Raw genomic sequence first — 20,485 nt, 5'->3', positions numbered from 1 at the left:
ACCCAGTTGCAATTCTTGTTGTTGTTGCGCTCTAATTCGCCGTTAAGTGGCTTTTGGACATTTGTTGCGAAACTTTTCTCCTTTTTTCCCCATCGTCTTCTGTGGCTACTGCTTTTTCATTGTCGATACTTCTAGCTGCGGTTTTCCCCCGCAGCCAGTGTTGGTAAACGACAGCAGGTTAAGTCCTGTCGCTGTAGCTTAATGAGTGCCGAGTGGTCAGAAAGAAAAGATAGGGTGTCGGGACAAGGACACCAAAAAAAACTTGGACAAAAGACGTCTAGTAAATTGGGTTTTCAATTGTTGAATTCTAGTAGTTTTTAACATCTTCTGGTAAATGGTTGCAAGACAATGAGATTAAATCTTTTCAGAAGCTACCTTTGCACCGATTACACAAAGCTATGAAAACATGAAAAGCAATCTTTCAATTCTTTGTAAAATAATACCACGCTTTAATTCACTAAAAATCAAAAAATAAGAGCCAAAAAACATGTATAGTACATGTATGAATTCTAAATTCATTCAGGTGTTTGCAAGGTAATGAATACATTTCCACTGATCAATCAAACAGCGTAAATATTTATAAGTATAAAAAAATAGAGCTATTCCTCAACATTTTTGTGTGTCACAACTAAATAGACAAACCAATGTTTGTTTAAGATATTTGGTTGTCGGTTTTTCCAACTGATGCGTGCGTCGGTTTTTTCCCGCCTCCGCCATATAAAGCAATTCCCCCGCTTTATCTGCAATCACAATCTCGATTTGATGACCATTTCGCTGCATAAATAAACCAATAATTTTATTTTAAGCCCACATTGGCGCTGAAGCACCTGGGTGCGGCGGAAACAAAGCGATTTTATCCATGGGCCATGAAGCCCAAATGGCCACACACATGTGCTCTCATCTGTTGTGTATCTGTGTGTAACTACACTGAGCCAAATCGGATCGAGAAATCTTAATTATGGAGCACACATGAGCTCTCATCTGTTGTGTATCTGTGTGTAACTACACTAAACCAAAGAGATAGAGAAATCTTAATTATTGAACAGCATTTGGTAGCATACAAGTATACATATATGGTGCACGCTAGTAATGAATAGTCCTCTGACCTACTAGTGTTTTTTCCCAGTGTGGTCGTAATACCACCTACCGACCAGGAACAACCGAGTTTGGGGAGCGACGCTGCCTCATTGTTATGGACAATGATGCAGGAAGATAGCCAGAGATTTTATGGCGCCCATTTCATGTGCAAAAAGTATCCAAAGGAGACGCCATCGCCGGGGAAAAGTTGTTTTAATTACAGGAACATGGCACACTCATGAAACTCAGGCGGAGGCGGAACGTCTTGCCATTTCAGCTGCTCCTAATAACCGACTGACACTCTTCCATGCATGAATGCATGGCTCTGAGTGTGCGCATGTTTGTATGTGTGTGGGAGAGGTCCTGGTCCAGTACAGTCAGCGACAAAAGGCGCTCGACGTGACCGTCCACCATTACGTATGCAAAATTTAATTTCGCAAATGAAAACGGGGACGAACGGGCAAGAAAGCCGTGGAAAAGTGGCACGTTGATGCTGCCCCGACAGTCGCAGTCACATTTGCAGTCACTGTGACTGCCAAAAGTCATGCCTTGCACTTAAAATTAAAATCACCAGCCTCTTGCTCGCTCTTCCATTGTCTGCCAGCAACTTCCCCTTTCCTCCCACTCTGCCCATTTCTCCCAGCCAGACACAATTTAACAAATTAAAAAATGGAGGACCTAAAGGATTGAGGGCTGGCGTGAAGAAAGGATGCAAACAGCAAACAGGAAGGGACAGCGCTGTGGAACGACCATGGCCCAGAGATTTGCCGGCCGAGGCGGGAAATATGCAAAAGGCTTTGGGGAATTGGCCATAAAAATCTCATCTAAGTTCTGATCTGGGCGTGAAGAGGAAAGAAGGGGCATGCTAGTGAATTAAAGTTCAAAGTTTGATTAAGCACAAACTTTGTGAAGCTTACGAGTTGTAGGTAGTTTATCAGTAGCAATTATTCACTTATAACTTTGATGCGCCCTAAAATGGTTTTGGTTCTTCGGGATCTCTTGACTTACTCAGCATAAATAGAGGCAAATGAAATTCATTCAAAAACACTTACCTGAAAAAGAAATATATAAATATTAGAAACTTTATGTAGAACAACAAATATAGGAATTATTAAGTGATCATTTATTGAACAAGTGCCTCAATGATTATTTGTAGAATACCTAAGTACCTAACCGTCACCCATCTCCATCTGCCAGCGAATACATACCGCAGTGGGATCTCGACCAGCACCCATCACGTATTCTGGCACTTTTCCGCCAAAAACTGCAGGAAGCGGGCCAAGAGAATTCCCCAGACAGCCGGAGAAGCGAAAACATTTCGACCTTTCCGCTATATATAGAATGTTAGCATAGATGGCCGTGGGATTTGCAGAAGGACGTGCATGATTCATTGGTTCGGGGACACGGGGACACGGGGCCAATGCTTTAATACGGTATTAAGTCATTTCATTTATTATTTAAGCCGCGAACTGTGGGCTGTCAAAAATGCAATCGCCGTGGCAGCAAAAATGGTGGCGCGCTCGGCAACTTGCAGCGAAATTCAATTACGACCTCTATGGCAGCCAGCAGTCGGGGCTAACGAGACGTAACCGTTGTTTGCCCATAAATTGTTTGTAGTTATGTCAATAATGTGTGCTGCCATCGCTGATGCGAAAGCGGATGCGGATGCGGATGTGGATGCGGATGCCGATGCCGCTGCCTATGCTGGAACACACGGCAGCCGTCGGTTTCTACGTTGCCCCCCATGTGTCAATGGGCGCAATAAAAAAAATGGAATGGAAGCATCGCCATTTTCCAGGACATTTCAGGAGCGGAGAGGCCCCGTCATCTCGTCCCCCCGCGTTACATGTGTTCATAATTTCTGTTTTTATTAACAGCAGCAAAAAGCTGACTGTCGCTGCAAGAACAACGGCACCAAAAGCAGAAACAGCGAGAAAAGCAATAATATTGTACAAATAATGCCATAAATATTTGCAATGCCAGGCGCTGAACGCGAGGGTGGATCCAGATGTTTCTGAACTAATAATGCAACAGAGTTGTAAAGGCATAAGATATAAATATGCTTAGCTTTCTTCGGGGTATTTATTTAAAATTATTTATATTTTCAATAATTTAGTTCCCAGAAAATACGCTGCATTCTTGAATGCGCCTAGTACTTCAAGAGTCAACTATTTCAAGTCCACAATGAACGATGGAAAACAAAACGAACTGTAATGCAAAATGACAATGCTGATGGAGTGGCGGTCGTCATCTTTATGGCCAACATTACAGCCATCTTGTCCCTCGGGCCAATTGTTCAATCATTGGGCTAATCAACGGTAGCAAATGGCGAGGGAATGCGAAAGGAGCGCAGAGTGGGCGGTAATTGCAGCTTGTAGTTGGAGGGCGTGGCCTTCGAGGGCAGCGTTTTCTCATTAGACAACTGCTTAATTGGCTTCTGCTGCTCCTGCTTGAATGTGTCGGAGGAGCGAATTTCTCGCAGTTCTGGAATTTCTTGGGGGAGCTAATTGGATGTTTTTGGCTGATCATTGTGGCTGGCTTGATGCACTTGTGTCTGCCACGAAATTCCGTTCGAAATTGACTTTTTGTGGCGAGTGCAACGCGTGCCGCAGGTAATGCAGTTGCCATCGATATATAGTATAAATAAAGTATACGTTAGAATTCTTTGCTGCAACTAACATTCCGCAGCCGATAGAAGTTTATAAAGGTATACACATTTGAAGTGGACATTACAGCCATTACAGACAAGTCGATTTGGGTGTAACTGCTTAGGTGCATTTATATAAAATGAGCTCAAATAGAATACAAATTAGTTTATAAATGATTAAATAACTCTATTCAACATTTTCGCAATAGTTACAGTGCCGCAGGTTATTCTTGGTAATATCGTTCTACCCCAAGGCTATTGTATCGCAAAGCAAACATACAATTAGACCCAATAATCATAACTCAGGACTCAGAACTCGTTCGGTTCAGACGGTTTTCCCCTACCAATTTCATGGCACTGCCACATTACAATTCATTTATATGTGGCATGCAACGTTCCGTTCGCAACCATTAATCAGCATTAAAAGTGTCAACAACAACAGAAGAGGCACCCGGAAAAGCAGGAAAAGCTGGAACAGAAGGAACTCCTTGGCAGTATGCAAAGCAAAATGAATATAAGAGCGAAAAGCTCTAATAAATAGCTGCCAAGACGCTGGAGAAAGGCGAAGAAAGGCGAAGAAAGGCGGAGAAAGGTGCGTGGCAAACTGCGTAGTCATAAAGCAATCAGCAGGTGTTTGTCATATTCCAGGACACAGTCCGCTAGCCGGTGTAATTTATTCTCCATAGCTGATGGTTGTTGCTATTATTTCCTATATAGTATAGGGTAGGTATATTATACCCGTTACTCGTGGAGTAAAAGGGAATACTAGATTAGTTAGGAAGTATGTAACAGGCAGAAGGAAGCGTTTCCAACCATATAAAGTATATATAACTCAACATATCGTAATCGGATTTTGAAGTGGCATACCTCTAAATGTTTCTGGCGCAATTCTCTAAAAGTCTGCATTCAAATTTAGAAATTTATTTTTTTTCAATTTTTTTGTCATTTTTTTGATGTGATGATGTTGTAGAAATTCAAAAACCTATAAAATGTCCCAAAGCTGAACTTCTATACCTCATAACTCAACTTATCGTAATCGGATTTTGAAGTGGCATACCTCTAAATGTTTCTGGCGCAATTCTCTAAAAATCTGCATTCAAATTCAAAAATTTATTTTTTTTCAATTTTTTTGTCATTTTTTTGATGTGATGTAGAAATTCAAAAACCTATAAAATGTCCCAAGGCTTTTTTTTGTCTTTTTTTTGATGTGATGTAGAAATTCAAAAACCTATAAAATGTCCCAAGGCTGAAGTTCTATACTCCATAACTCAATTAATTTTAATCGGATTTTGAAGTGGCATACCTCTAAATGTTTCTGGCGCAATTCTCTAAAAATCTGCATTCAAATTTAGGAATTTTTTTTTTTTTCAATTTTTTTGTCATTTTTTGATGTGATGATGTTGTAGAAATTCAAAAACCTATAAAAAGTCCCAAGGCTGAAGTTCTATACTCCATAACTTAACTAATTTTAATCGGATTTTGAAGTGGCATACCTCTAAATGTTTCTGGCGCAATTCTCTAAAAATCTGCATTCAAATTTAGAAATTTATTTTTTTTCAATTTTTTTGTCATTTTTTTGATGCGATGATGTTGTAGAAATTCAAAAACCTATAAAATGTCCCAAGGCTGAAGTTCTATACTCCATAACTCAACTAATTTTAATCGGATTTTGAAGTGGCATACCTCTAAATGTTTCTGGCGCAATTCTCTAAAAGTCTGCATTCAAATTTAGAAATTTATTTTTTTTCAATTTTTTTGTCATTTTTTTGATGTGATGATGTTGTAGAAATTCAAAAACCTATAAAATGTCCCAAAGCTGAACTTCTATACCTCATAACTCAACTAATCTTAATCGGATTTTGAAGTGGCATACCTCTAAATGTTTCTGGCGCAATTCTCTAAAACTCTGCATTCAAATTCAAAAATTTATTTTTTTTCAATTTTTTTGTCTTTTTTTTGATGTGATGTAGAAATTCAAAAACCTATAAAATGTCCCAAGGCTGAAGTTCTATACTCCATAACTTAACTAATTTTAATCGGATTTTGAAGTGGCATACCTCTAAATGTTTCTGGCGCAATTCTCTAAAACTCTGCATTCAAATTTATAAATTTATTTTTTTTAAATTTTTTTGTCATTTTTTTGATGTGATGATGTGTAGAAATTCAAAAACCTATAAAATGTCCCAAAGCTGAACTTCTATACCTCATAACTCAACTTATCGTAATCGGATTTTGAAGTGGCATACCTCTAAATGTTTCTGGCGCAATTCTCTAAAAATCTGCATTCAAATTAAGGAATTTTTTTTTTTTCAATTTTTTTGTCATTTTTTGATGTGATGATGTTGTAGAAATTCAAAAACCTATAAAAAGTCCCAAGGCTGAAGTTCTATACTCCATAACTTAACTAATTTTAATCGGATTTTGAAGTGGCATACCTCTAAATGTTTCTGGCGCAATTCTCTAAAAATCTGCATTCAAATTTAGAAATTTATTTTTTTTCAATTTTTTTGTCATTTTTTTGATGTGATGATGTTGTAGAAATTCAAAAACCTATAAAATGTCCCAAAGCTGAACTTCTATACCTCATAACTCAACTAATCTTAATCGGATTTTGAAGTGGCATACCTCTAAATGTTTCTGGCGCAATTCTCTAAAACTCTGCATTCAAATTCAAAAATTTATTTTTTTTCAATTTTTTTGTCATTTTTTTTATGTGATGTAGAAATTCAAAAACCTATAAAATGTCCCAAGGCTGAAGTTCTATACTCCATAACTCAACTAATTTTAATCGGATTTTGAAGTGGCATACCTCTAAATGTTTCTGGCGCAATTCTCTAAAAATCTGCATTCAAATTTAGGAATTTTTTTTTTTCAATTTTTTTGTCATTTTTTGATGTGATGATGTTGTAGAAATTCAAAAACCTATAAAAAGTCCCAAGGCTGAAGTTCTATACTCCATAACTCAACTAATTTTAATCGGATTTTGAAGTGGCATACCTCTAAATGTTTCTGGCGCTATTCTCTAAAAATCTGCATTCAAATTTAGAAATTTATTTTTTTTCAATTTTTTTGTCATTTTTTTGATGTGATGATGTTGTAGAAATTCAAAAACCTATAAAATGTCCCAAGGCTGAAGTTCTATACTCCATAACTCAACTAATTTTAATCGGATTTTGAAGTGGCATACCTCTAAATGGTTCTGGCGCGATTCTCTAAAAAACTTCATTAAAATTTAGAAATTAATTTGTTTTTATTAATTTAATTTAATTTTACTCGTAGAGTAAAAATGTTCTTTCGTCGAATCTTTTGTTTAGCTGAATCAAAATAAAATTCCGAAATAAACAGAGTTATTTATGTATCGGAAAACCGTGGAAATTGCTCGATTTTGCAAATCGTATTTAAATTATATTAGCCCTTGAAAAATAATAAATATGCAGAAAAAGAATCTCCTGTTATTTAGCATCAAGAAACAGAGATAGCTTGAGATAAATAGAACCACAAATTGATTAAACTTTTGCTTTCAAAGTTTGTCTCGCTGACCAAAAACCTTTTGTTCGAAATGTTTTGCATTTAAATGAAATTGAATAAGCCGCTAATCCAATTCAGTGCTCCACCGGGCAGGGGGGCGGTTGTTGCCATGTGGGCGTGGCCCTCCAGCGGCACAAACAAACAAAGGTTAAGCCACAAGCCAGAGGTGGCCAAAACCACAACCGAAAGCAGCAGTTTCCACACTCACTTCCTGCTGTTTTCATTGTGCGTACGTACTGGCAATTAATTTGCATGCACAGCCATTTTAGAGTTGAAACGTACGAAAAGCAATTTCAGCATTTCCCTGGCCAGTTGAAAATCCTAAAACATTTCTTAGAAGCTTTCCGCTCGACGGAAACTCGACTGTTTTCCCAACTGTCATTTCGGAAATCGCATCTAGTGCCTGCATGAGTGTTCTACGCGCGTAATGGGGCATTGGGGAAAAATGCCAGACAGGATTTTCCATTTGTACCCGCTGTACCACGTTCAACTGAGTTTCATTTCGCTAGCTTAATCAAAGTTTGTGCTCCTTTTGTCGCAGCTTTCATTCTTATCCGACATTTTTCGAGAAAGCCAGTTTGCGGGGCAGCCAGCCAAAAAGCTGAAAAGTTGTGCGCCATCAATGGTGAATTAACAAGAACTGGAAGAAAACAGTTCGCTTCGAGCTGGAAAATCCAATGATTCGCCAAACTTTTCATCACTTTCCAGCGATGATGCTGCATTATTTGGGGTATCAGCGCTGGGTTAAAGGAATCGCAAGTGAATGGGGTTTATTTATTGTAAGAACAGAATTGTAATATTCATGAAATGGAGCAAACATTTTATTTGTTAGCCCATGCTCTTTTGGTATAGAATATTTGCAGACGTTATTAAACCAAATATTCAAATGTAATCAAAATGCATTAGTAGATCTAAATAGCCGATAATTTGTGTTTCTTAAGAATGAAAAATAAATTGAACTTCTATCTTGGGACATCAGCCCCAATTATAGGCAGCAAACAATTTATGGAGCTCGTTATCGAAAAGCCCGAATCGAAAGCCCTAAAAAGTACAGGAAAAATATGAATATTTCGGTTGATTTACGAGCACTTTCGCAATTGATTGCCCATATATGTAAGCAAGTAAGTAAATGGATATAAATCTACTGATTTAATTGGGAATAAATAATGACGGGTATATGAAGTTATTGTGTTTTATGTTTGCCAAGTACTTTACTCGCGACACGGAAGCCCAAATGCAACAAAGATTAGAGAGAGCAAAGTGCATCCGCTGCGGCGGGAAAAATTTACAGCGTATAATAAACCGCAAGGAAAAAGGGGGCGTGGCGGGTGGCCATAAACCGCCAGCCAGCGGCAGTAAAATATGAAATGCCATAAAGATATATACGGCACATTCCGAACAAGAAGCCCCCAAACCAAACAGCCACAAAAGTAACATAATTTTCCGCTTGAAATGCGCTCCAAAGCGTTTCCCACATTTTGTAGCCCAGTGTCTCATTCTGCATTATTTATACGCCACACATTGCATGAACGGGGAAAAAAAGCACCAGCAGCCACAAATAAATTGCGAAGCGCCAAGAATTATATGCAGCAGCGGCAGAAGTTTCCGAGTGAAGTGAACTGAAATTCATTTCATGCGATGTAAAGTAAAAGTTTCTCCGCTGGACACCTGCGATCCATGGCAAAGTTTTGCTGAAAGGCGCCCGAAGCACCGCGTACATGCGTCCTGGCCAAACATTAAGGTGAAATGTATGCGCCTGGAGGTATGCAACATTTTGTCTACGACACCCGAACGGCCGACAGGACGAAAACGAGAACGAAACAGAACGGAACGGAACGGAACAGGAATGAGGGGAAATTGCGGGCAGAAGCTTGTCACGCACGGTGGTTTCTGTGGTTCCAACACAAGCCCATGCTCGTCCATCAATCACGGGTTGCAGGACTCCACATAGGTTGGTCCCTGTGTGCGTATGTGTGTGTGTGTTTTGTGCGTGTGTGTGTGTGTCCCGGTTTCGGGTTCCATTTCGTTGTTACGGCGCCTGCAACAAATCGGCGTAATGTGCGGTGTTTGCTGCACTTAACGAGTACATTCTTCGCCTCCCAACCAATCAGCCATCTACTATCCGCATCCTTTGAGTCCCACATTGTGGTCAGTCTTGTGCAATTGCGACCATCAATCAGGAGCGCTCGATACCGCTCTCAAAATTTAATTGAGTTTGATTTTGCAAAAGTTTGACATATGTCAGTGACGGATGATCGTCTAATTTGGCCCGCTTTTGAGCTTTGTGAGCTAATTAAGTGGCAAGTGTTTGGCTGTTTTGTGAAATGGAGTGCGATGAGTAAGATAAAAACATGCAATACCAGTTAAAATAAATTTGGAAATTTAGTCACTTCAACATTTATGTTGGTTTTCGCTCGCATTTCGTTTATCAACTTTTTTACGACAAATGGCGACACTTTATTTTTAGAATATCAAACGAAGCAATAATAGAGTTTGCGGTTTATAATTGGAAATATTTGCAATTGGCAGTTTGCTTTTGCGATTATTCCATCAAATTGCGGCTTGAAAATCAAATTATACCAGCAATTTAAGCCAGCAAAAATTATTTCGCACTTTACTTCCACTTTTCTCTTTGTTTATCACACATTGAGTCTTTAAACTAAGTTTGTAGAATGTAGAAGTACTCAACACAAATTTCAATTTTGAGTACTGCATTGTCTGCAACAGTGGAAACTTTGCAGCAATTAGCACATATGTGGCCACGCTTAATAGCATTACGCTTAATTACACTTTACGTGCGTATCTGTAATTAACACCTCTAAACTAGGAGCCCACGTGACTAAGCAGCAAACCGAAAACCGGATCGGCCAAAAAACAGGGTATTACGCAGCGCATTAGGCTGAGAGCAATGAGAAGCGTGAGCAGATTCGGCTAATTGAAAAGAGCCCCAACGCGACGCGTTGCAAATTAGTAAACAGCAGCAGAATCTCAACTGCAAATCGGCAAATCCGAGGGGTTTTGCTGGCAGGCGCATGTGGGCGTGGCCGAGCAGCCGTGGCCGCCTGAAAGGGGCGGTGGGCGAGTCTAAAGTCGGGTGTTAAATTATTTATGAAAGCCGCCGGCGACTACCAGCAGCGCACACACTTGAAGCCAGCTTGGGCCACGTTAAGTCGGAGTTGAGCCACCAAGCCGGATGATAAGTGAGTGCGGAGGAGACTGTGCACTGTGTGCCAATTAATTATTCATAATTAGCTGCTGACTAAATGTTTAACTAAATCAGAGGACGGCTGCTCCGTCCTCGGCTGGGTGTTTACTTAAAAGATGACATTAGAAACGCAATCCGTGGGGCTAAACGTGGGATGGTATTGGCCTTCGGGCCCAGAGCTAAATTAAATGCCGGCCATTAGAAAGCGGCAGTGTTAATTGTGATTTATGGTGCAGGTTTCGCTCCGCCTATAAAAGTTTTAAATAAAATACACGGCTTCCGTAAGGAAAGCTGCACAATTTATGTGCAATACCATAAACCACATAAATAAGCAAAAAGAGGCATACACAAATATTATAGTGAAATCGATGTTTGGGTGGGTAACAAAGTGAAAATGAAATGTATCTCCATTTGTTGTTTCTTAATTCTTATTTTCGGCAAGAGCATTTCATATATTGATGCCTCTTTTCAGTACTGATATTATATTTAGTTCCATATGTGCCAGCTTTGAATAGGTGATATTTAAATTTTAAAAATATTTTAAGAGGGTTTTCAAGAAACAAATCGAATAATTGCTGCTTGCGATTCTGTGCTTTAAATCTCATGACTCGTGAGTATGAGTATGACTCATCGAAAATATAATCCCTTTTTGTTTTTTTTTTTTAATTTTAGATATTAAATGATCGCTTGTAATGCATTTATTTAAAACAATTTTGGTACATAGTCACCGACTTGCATGAATCGCCAAATTTGTTTGTTTTGTGCAAGTTCTGGCGGAAAAAAGGCATTTCACTTTTGATATCGAAATGTGTTTTAATGAAGTGAATGGGATTGCAGTGTAATTTGTGCTACAGCTATTCTTCGGCTATTCAACAAACAAAAATGGTCTAGGTCAACTTAGGTCTATACCCCTGAGTAATGCTTCTTATTGTGAGTCGCAAATTCAAATAAAGTGAATGGCAGGACTTCCCTCCGAAGGACGGAATTTGTCATCCAGCAAAATCAATTTACCGACGGCGACCATTCGAATGCTTTGCACCCTGCAAAAACCGTTTGCAATCGTTACCTGAGCAGTTTCTTGTAGCAAAGTGGGAATTTCACTTGACGTTTCCCCTTTTCCGTGTGGGGGGCGGAGGGGGTGGGCTCCGCTCATGTCTAGCCAATGTCTACACAAGGACATACACACACACCAGCACACACACACACACACACACACACACACACACACACACACACTCTGGCAAGGAAGGGAGTCTGAGACGAAGCAGTCGTTGTCATTCGAATTAGAAGCGAGCCAACGGCAACAACACGACGCTTTATAGTTGTGTAAATATTTAGCAAGCAAGCGGCAAAAATTCTTGGCCAACTCAGGTGTTGGCTTTTAGCACACGTGTGCGAATACTTTGCGGGCAGTCACTTGGCGAATCCGGGAGCAACTCAGATTTGCTCTGCGTTCCAGTCTAGACGAGATGCAAATGCCTAATGGGGTCGTAGGTCAAACCAAGCACATACCAACACTTTCACAATTACAAGCACAGACACTGAAAATCGAACCACTTTCTGAACTGAATTCCATTTAATCATAGCAATTTACGGTTTTTTCAACTTGCACAACTCGCTGCTTATAGTATTTCAGTAATATTCTTGTCATTATTGTTACTCACTCTGCTATGGATTTAGATAACGGCCAGCGCTCCATGGAGGCCTGATATTTCATATTCTCGATTTGCTTCTTTAATGCGTCCCGATCCATGTTTTGTAGAGCACTGGGATCCATGGCGGCTAAAATTTATCCACATACCACCCCTGCAAAGATGAAATTGTACGAGAGAGCGTGAGAGAGCGCCACTTTGGGGGTATTTGTGAGGTGAGAGCCCTTGCCATAAAAGCTGCAAAGGCTGCCTCTCGTTTCGGCGCGCTAATTTGATGCGATGAGCGGCGACAGGGTGGCTTTTGGCGCTGTGAGCCGCCGTTCGGCACCCTGTATACCCAAAAAACATTTCCCGGTCCCAGTTTGCAGCCCAATTCGAGTGGCGATTGCGCAGAGCATGCATAACAAATCGATAGAGAGCTGCATGCAGGCTAACAGTGCCGCCTACGAGGCTGCCATAAACTCTGTTGACTCTTACAGGGTGGAAAGCGTTTGTTTACAACCGAACAGCGTGGGGGAAAATGCGGAAATCGAGCACGGCGTAAAAAGGGCGCGCCCTCTTGACCAAAAACTTCGAAAGGCAAATGAAAAGCGAACAGCTGAGCTGCTGGGCTGCTGGGCTGCACTGCCCACTGAAACTCCTCACTTCCGCGCATTTTTCTCAGCTTGGGCTGACTTATGTCTTGTTATTAATGAAACTTTTTTCCACCATGTTTACCCAATTAAAGATGTTTGGCTCCTTTCGTATTCTATTAATATCCCTCACCCAAATGCGAGCCAGGAAAACCCATGAAGAGCTGAACATGCGGGGGCGAAAAAGCAAGAAGCATTTTGCGTGTCCTTAGACAATTAGTATTTGCTGTTTACACTTGGGCCGGCATTAAAGAGATCCCTTTTTGGGGGTGAATGCGGACAGTGATGTAGATGATAGGTGAGATAAAGGGCCAAAGCTTAGATACTTTGGGGATGATGAAATGAAAGCAGGGAGGCGGAGGAGTTTAACCAAGAAGCCATTCCGGGAAAGGGACCTTCAGGCTTCTGGCTTAATCAAGCAAAAGCTTAAAGAGCCTAATGAACAATATTGCTCAGAAGCTTACAAAAATATATTTTATAAATTTGAAATTTAATTACAAGTTTTAATTAATTCTGAGAACAACTAACATTATGTTATCTGGCTAACATAACAGCAGTCACCGCTGAGCAGGGACACAAACCCTTACTGACTATGTTAGCATTAACAGACGTCTAAAATCGCATGCGAGAACAGAAATAGCACTCCAACTTCTTAACAGAATGTTAAGCAAAGAGGGTCTGCATTTAAAAAATAACCGACATAGAATCCACCAATATAAAAAACAGCATCATGGGTAGCTAATCGATTACTTATAAAACTACACAAATAAAAAACCGCAAAAAGCGGCATAAGCAGGATGAGTTTTTCCGTATGGGCAACATTACAAACGAGAAAGGAAAACGAGGAGGAGCAGGACCTGCCCCAAACCCACTGAACCGACTAAAGACGCAACATGACAGCCCTAGGATGAGGATGACACCGAAACACAGCTGACGCTTCTGTAGGTGTAACTTAAAATACAAAAAGGGCGAACTGGGCAGCCCAACGAGCTCCTCTCAGCAGCCTTTTTCCTGTCCAGTTTGATACATCATTTTTTGTCGCTTCGATGGGCCACTTTGACACAGGTCCAGCGACCTGGCGCCATTGTCTCTGGACCCCTTCACACGGCTTGTTTGCATCTCCTGCCCAGCCCACTGCCCGTTCTCCATTTCCTTCTTCTTTCCGCCAAAGGACCAACATCGCTTTTCTACAGCTGTCAGGTTGCTAAAGGATTTTGGGCTTTAACCCAATCTGATACTGCCGCTGCGAGAAAAGGTTGCACCTCTCGACAACCTGCGGGTTGTTTGCCATTTTTGTTTTTCCAGAACAGCTTATAGCCCAGTGTCTGGTGACACTGTGGGCCAAATGTGTTAATGGCAAAATTGTTGTAAAGCAGCTCAGATTTAATATAGCCCATGTGCAGGTCTTGTTGGCTTATGTGGGGAAGTTTATATGGAGCAGGGCCCTCTCCATCCCATCCTGCATGTCCTGGCACATGTTGACAGCACTGACCAGCAGGAACACTAAAAGCTTTAAAGTTGGTTTAATTAAAACTTTGCAAAGTTGTCCCACCAGGGGGATTCGATGTAAGGGGACAGGATTGAAAGTGCAAATGTTGCTAGCTGGCTGAATAGTGCAAAGTTCGGGATAATTGATGAGTGGCTTTTACACATTTCAAAAATTTAAGACTCCAATCGCACATATATACATGGAGTGGCCATTTAAAGTTTACACTTCCCTTGAATCACATATCTCACAATCATGCGAGTTTCAGATGTTCTATGAAGTTAGCAAAGTACTAGCCAGTTCATAAAATTAGCATAACACAGCAGCTTAAACCAACTTGATCATGCTTCCCTGCAAATAGCAAACATAAAGCTGGTGCAATGTTTAAAGTTCAAAGCGCATTTGCTTTTCAAAAACCTGCGTAATTTGGTTAATGAATTGAATCAAGTGCAGTTTCACTCGGTGCTGCGCTTTACAAAGGTACTTTGCTCTGCAGGAATTTACCCCAGCGAAATCCAACGTTTCCTCTTAACCCCTGGCTTAAGTCACCAACTAATCCCTGAAATCATCGCCACCGCTTAAGGAGCAACCCCAAAGGGAGGGGGCAGTGGTGGAAGCTGTCACCGAAGAGCCCCATTTAGCCCCGATGGCAAATCTTCAGCGTAAAACTAAACTAATTGCTTCGAGCTATTGCCGCCATCGACTATCCCTCCCCAAGTCCTCCACTTGCGGCTGTCCTGAAACCCAATATGATGGCAATGCGCCATTAAGCACCGATGCACCAGGAGCAACCGAACTCGTCTGAAAAACTAGCAGAAATTTGTCTGCGGGCGAAGGATGCAGGGGCGGCGTGGGGTTGAGAAAGTCAGCATGCAACGGACATAAATCGTTAGCAAAATGTTTTTGGCGGCTACAAGCGGCAGCCACAAACCAAAGTCCTTACCACACTCGCCCCGCCGCCCAAGTTTTTCGCGTGTGTGTCAACAGGCGTTCAAGTTTTTTGCCAACCCCATCCACCACCCATGCCACATAATATAGGGTCTCTGAAAGCGACAAGGACAACTGCGACAAGTCAAGTGATTCCTTTCCCCAGAATCCTGCCCGATAAGACATACAAATGGCGAGCTCTGCCCGAAAAGTTACTCAATCTCGAGAAGCAGGAACGTGGTAGTAGCATCTACTTGCTCGTTAATAGATACCCCCAGCCCCTGTAATGGTCACTGGCCATTTTTCCACCAATTTGGGCATTTCCTCGGGCCCACTTTGAGCCTGGTTTCCTTCGATATTGTTACCATAATTGGCATTAGCCGGGAATGTCCCTCCAAGTGACTGGGGCTGCCGGCTGGGGTGCGAGAAACGATTTCAGCTTGTTAGCTTTATTTTAAATGCGGAAACTTTCCGCTCGACACGAAATACTTTAGGGCATATTTTCATTGTTGGTTCGAGAAATTGAAAGGTGGCTGAAATTCCAAAGAATTTCATTGAAGAAAAGCGTGTAAAGAGAATTAACATGCAGAAAAAGGACCAGACTGCACTAATTGGGGGCGAAGGGATTCAGGCGGGGCTCATGCTGATAATACCAGTGCCCTTTAAGAAATTGTTAGTACATTTTACAAAAACCAAGTACGGTGACACCTAATTTTGCGCAACATTTCGAAACAATCTCTTCTAATGCCGCTTTTTAACTTTCCACCGCAGTAATCAAATCCCAATTATCAAAACCCATTTTCATTTAATTATAACTGGAAAGCTGGTAAAACTTTTCGTTATGTTGTCCAAATCGCGTTTGTCACGTTTTAAAGAAGCTATCCAAACATGGAGGGACAAATATTTATCCAGTCATTAGCGACGTTTCATTCGGTTACCTTTTTGCGGTTACAAACACTTCAACCAACTGGCACCAAAACTGAAACAAAACCCGAAGCTGCACTAAACAAAACTAGTTCATAATCTGAAGATTATACAAACTTTACATACTCATAAAAAGCATTTAAACAAAAATAGTCGAATACGTCGAACTGGAAGAACGGAATTTTGAAGCACTGCCTTTGCGGAAACAAAAATATGGATTGTTTTTCTCACTGTTTCGCCGCGAAGTCTAGAGCGATGCGAACAACAATTTGTCCCAAAGAACTTTCAACGGGCAAACTTTTTGGCACAGTTTTAAAGGGAGGTTTGGGTTTAGAGTGTCGACAACAACTAACAAGAACCGCAAACAAGCAGACCGACTGCGAGTCGTTGGAGCCGCGATGAAGTGCGAACAAACTAACCCGCACATTTTGCTAAATCAATTTGCAGAGCTTAATGATTAGAACACAGTATAATGACGTTCGGTTTTTGGGTCTTGCAATCTGCTATCATTTGTGTGGCAAGCCGATCAGTGCTTGGCTAACCTGGCTTTCAAGCAGGCTTGGAATGCGTTAAGCTGTGGCCAACAATTTCAAATGTGCCCATAATTCACACTGATGGTCGACAGTCGAGGACAAGTGCGGAGAGGGGGATAGTTTAAGGCAGTGCTGTTAGCAAAACTAACTACGTGCAGTGAAAAAACAGCGACAGAAAATACATGCCACGCATTTCGATATTCTAAATAATCTCTTCATCTAATGCGTATGAGAAATATTATTATGTTTAATAACATTACCACGTTATTTTGTTTTTCAAGCCAGCCTTTTGTATTTAGCTAGGAAAAAGACAACAGCGCATCCAACGAAAACACGCACAACGTGGCGTATGCGTGATTTACACAGTGCCACCCAAAACATCACCTGTCCAATGGCCAGGAACGGCAGCTCTAATGAGGATTTCATTGCATCACGTATATGGGAAATTCACCTTAAAGCTAGGGACTTGCAAACTTGGGCAGTATGTCTTTTTAAAATGACATAAATCAAGCGATCCAAATGTCAGGCCCAGAGGCTATTAAATTTACTAACCGACCGAGGAAAAAATCCCTGCTGGAATAGCATCATTTTTTAGCCGTATCATTGGCGCTCTGTTTGTTTATCTCTCGTTTGCCTGCCTGATTGTTTATTGTTGTTTGCCGACCGTTGATGCCAAGTGCAGGATGAAAAAGCAAGGGAAGAAAAAGGGGCTACAAAAATGCAATTAAAATCGTTTCATGTGACAATTCAGTTACTATGCCCGCCCAGTTGGCCGTGTTTGCTTGGCTTTGGCCTAGCCAGTTAATGGTCGGATGGCTTTTCCTTTTGCCAACGGCCCTTGCAGGTGAACCCAATATCCTATTGCACTGCCAAGCACAATGATGAATAGTTAGCCGGAAGATGGAGATGTACGCCGGACAAGCGATAACTGTTAACTGCTTCACTGAGTGCAAAGTAAGACGAAACAAAAGGTCAGGGCTCGAAAGGATTGAAAGGATTGAGAGAAGTGCAGGACTAATGGCACTTTTTCATAGGGGAACTGTCTTAAATGAGTGATATTCCAAGGCAAAAAGTGGAAGCAACGAATGCCATTTGAGTTTAGTGGGGCATCAGTATTCTACAAATTCAGGGAAAGTCAATCACGGGAAGATTATCAAATACCTAATGGTAAATATACCTACAACATCAAAAGTTAATTGATCAAGGAAAAAGTTTCTTACGTTTTTAGGTAGAATTTGGCATCCCAAGATCCCAAACTTGGCCATTTCCCTCAGAGAACCGCATAGTTTTTAGATAAGTACGCCTCCCACAGCGACTATAAATATACCCTACCCGAGCTGCTGAAGCAATTACTACATGCATATCCCCAACACTACGGAATGTAAGGATGTGAGCTGGAAGGAGCCCCCGGGGAGCCATTGCCATAGAGCAGCAACAAAGCAACTGAAAGCACAACTTGAGACAAAATTAAACGGGATGCCGGGCAGAAAACAAAAACCTCCATTAAATTTGCATTAAAATATTCAATTTGGGGCGAGGAACAGTGCGGAAGGTGGCAGCCAAACCAGGACAAGCTCATTTGCACATTCAACAAGGAGTTGCTTCTGCGGCCAGCCCCTCCAGCCCTCCATCCCACCACGCCCTTTCCAAGCCGTCAGAAACCTACCATTTTCCTTCTCGAGATCTTCAAAGGACGGCGCCCAACGGTTGACACGATGCCAACTTTCAGAAGATGACACATGCTGCTCAGCTGGCTGCTGGCTGCTGGCTTTCCGCTTCGTCCTTTCCCCAATCCCAGTCCGCTCCTGTCTGCAGCGCCTTCTTTTATGCTTTAATTATTTGCAGCATGCAAAGTTAAGCTCCGCTACATGCACACACACTCGCACACACACTCGCACACACACTCGCACACACTGGCAAACATTGGGCAAGGTATTAAGTTGTAAATATGTAAAAGTGTTCGCAGCTGCCGAGAGTTCCTCATTCATGCAGCTCTCTGCCCTTTCGTACCCAGTGCTCGAGAAGACTCCGGGTATATTGCCAACTCGGCCGACAGCATCCATACAAAAATATATTGTAGTGAACTGGAATCTTAGACATATAAATATAATCATAATCTAATCATTATACAACCATAATGGTCGAACTTCAGCTTTTAAGAATAGGATATCGCTATAGCGAATAAAGGGACTCCATTCGTTACACCGCAGTCACAGATTCCATTTTAAAAGAAAAACTGTTTTCCATTCCTTTCCCCCCCTCCACCCTCCTTCCCCCCTGTGCGTTCAGTGCGTTACGTATGTCAAAAATGAATTACATTGCACACTGCAGCTCGCTTCTGCGAGTGTGATTGTGTGTGTGCTGCATATTTAAGTGCGCCACAAAGTATGCAGCAAAGTACAACAAACAGCTGCGCGGTCTGGTTACTTTTCGGATTTGGATGTGTTTTCCTACCCAGCACACACTACGTCAAAACACAGGCTCACGAAGCTACACAGCAAGCAATTTAATTAGTTTGCGATACTGTAAGAAGATTTGCAGCTCTGCCTTTTGAGCAGCCGAAGCTGAAATGCAACAAAAGGATGCAATATCAATCATATTGCGAGCGAACGTGCAAAGTAATCCTATTATTTAATAGTGACTTTCAAGTACACAATATTTTTCGAAACATGCATCCTAATTCCTATACACAAACTCCTGCAGAGAGCCATTTAGTTAGTGGTTCGTCGGCTTCTGCAGAGTGCTTAGTTCTAAATCCGATACAATTTAGTTAAAGCTTGAGCCATAAATTTAGTACACCCCCACACACACAAGAACACACATACATAGAAGAACGTTGAGAGAAACAGCTGGAGAATGGGGTGGAGAGATAAAAAATACGGACTGCAGATGAACAGTCTTTTGATTCTAGTTTAGAGCTCAAGGATGCCTGGGATAGCCATTTGTGCACTTTTAATTGAGTGCAGCTAAGTTTTAGGGAAATAATAAACAGACAAATGTGTGTATGTGCATATGCAAGAATTTTAAAATGTTAATAATAGAGCTTTCCCACAACAAGCATGAACAAAGATACACCATCAAAGATACACTACAACAAACGCTTCTGCAGCGATTTCCATTTCAATTACTTAGATAGTGTTCCCAGCTGCCTTTATGCCATAGATACATTCCAGTAATAGGTATGTTCGAAAGCTCCTGGGCTTAAATAATATATTTAACTAATATATATTTTGAACAACCACGAACTATGGATTTGGTGCTCGGATCCATGACCATCCATCCTTATACAGCATTTCACAAATTGGCTGTTCTATCTGCAAACGTCAGATGCAAAAATCCTTGCCCATCAATTTCATTCAGTCAGTCAATCACGCACAATGCAATTGAAGTGATTGTACGGAAACGGTGCCACGCCCCCAATCACTTAGCGCCCACTGGGGGTCGGCGGGGGGGGATGGGATAATTGAACACACTTGTTGCCGGGCAACATTTAATCAAATCAATTTTTCTCTTTTACACATGCTACAAATGTTGCTGGCCAATCTCCCAAATTCCTTCTCGACCATTTCGCCTATGCAAATCCATTGTGACAGGTCGAAGGGGGAGAGGGACGGGGATAGCGGGTGGAAGCGAGAGGGCGAGATAGCGCAAAAAAAAATCTAATTGAATTTAGTTTACGGCAGTTTTTCGGCCCTTGGCCAACGAATCCCCAAACGGCTTTTGCCGCTGCCCCAAAAGCCGAAAGCCGAAAATTGGAACAACCGAAAAGCGCAACGCACAGGGGGCGTGGCCTGGGGGCGGTGGAGTGTTTGGGTGGCTGGGCGGCTACACGGGTGTGATGCGGGTTTGATATAGTGCCAAGCAATGCCACGGC

General features: G+C 41.5%; 1 protein-coding gene across 3 annotated transcripts in view; it reads right to left on the bottom strand.

Annotated features, from left to right (window-relative positions):
- The window catches only part of LOC6542531 (guanine nucleotide-binding protein subunit gamma-e), a 38,240-nt gene that overhangs the window by 10,927 nt on the left and 6,828 nt on the right, over positions 1-20,485 (bottom strand). For all 3 annotated transcript variants that reach the window (XM_026978821.1, XM_015159932.2, XM_001969249.3), the window contains one exon: positions 12,122-12,263. In XM_026978821.1, the coding sequence (XP_026834622.1) occupies positions 12,122-12,234 (113 nt within the window). In that variant the 5' untranslated portion in view covers positions 12,235-12,263. The remainder of the gene's footprint in view (positions 1-12,121; positions 12,264-20,485) is intronic.

The sequence above is a fragment of the Drosophila erecta genome, unplaced genomic scaffold (genome assembly GCF_003286155.1).
Source record: "Drosophila erecta strain 14021-0224.00,06,07 unplaced genomic scaffold, DereRS2 tig00000055-arrow-pilon, whole genome shotgun sequence".
Lineage (NCBI taxonomy): Eukaryota > Metazoa > Arthropoda > Insecta > Diptera > Drosophilidae > Drosophila > Drosophila erecta.
The sequence above is the reverse complement of the archived record's forward strand: the minus strand, read 5'-3'. Positions and strand labels throughout refer to the sequence as shown.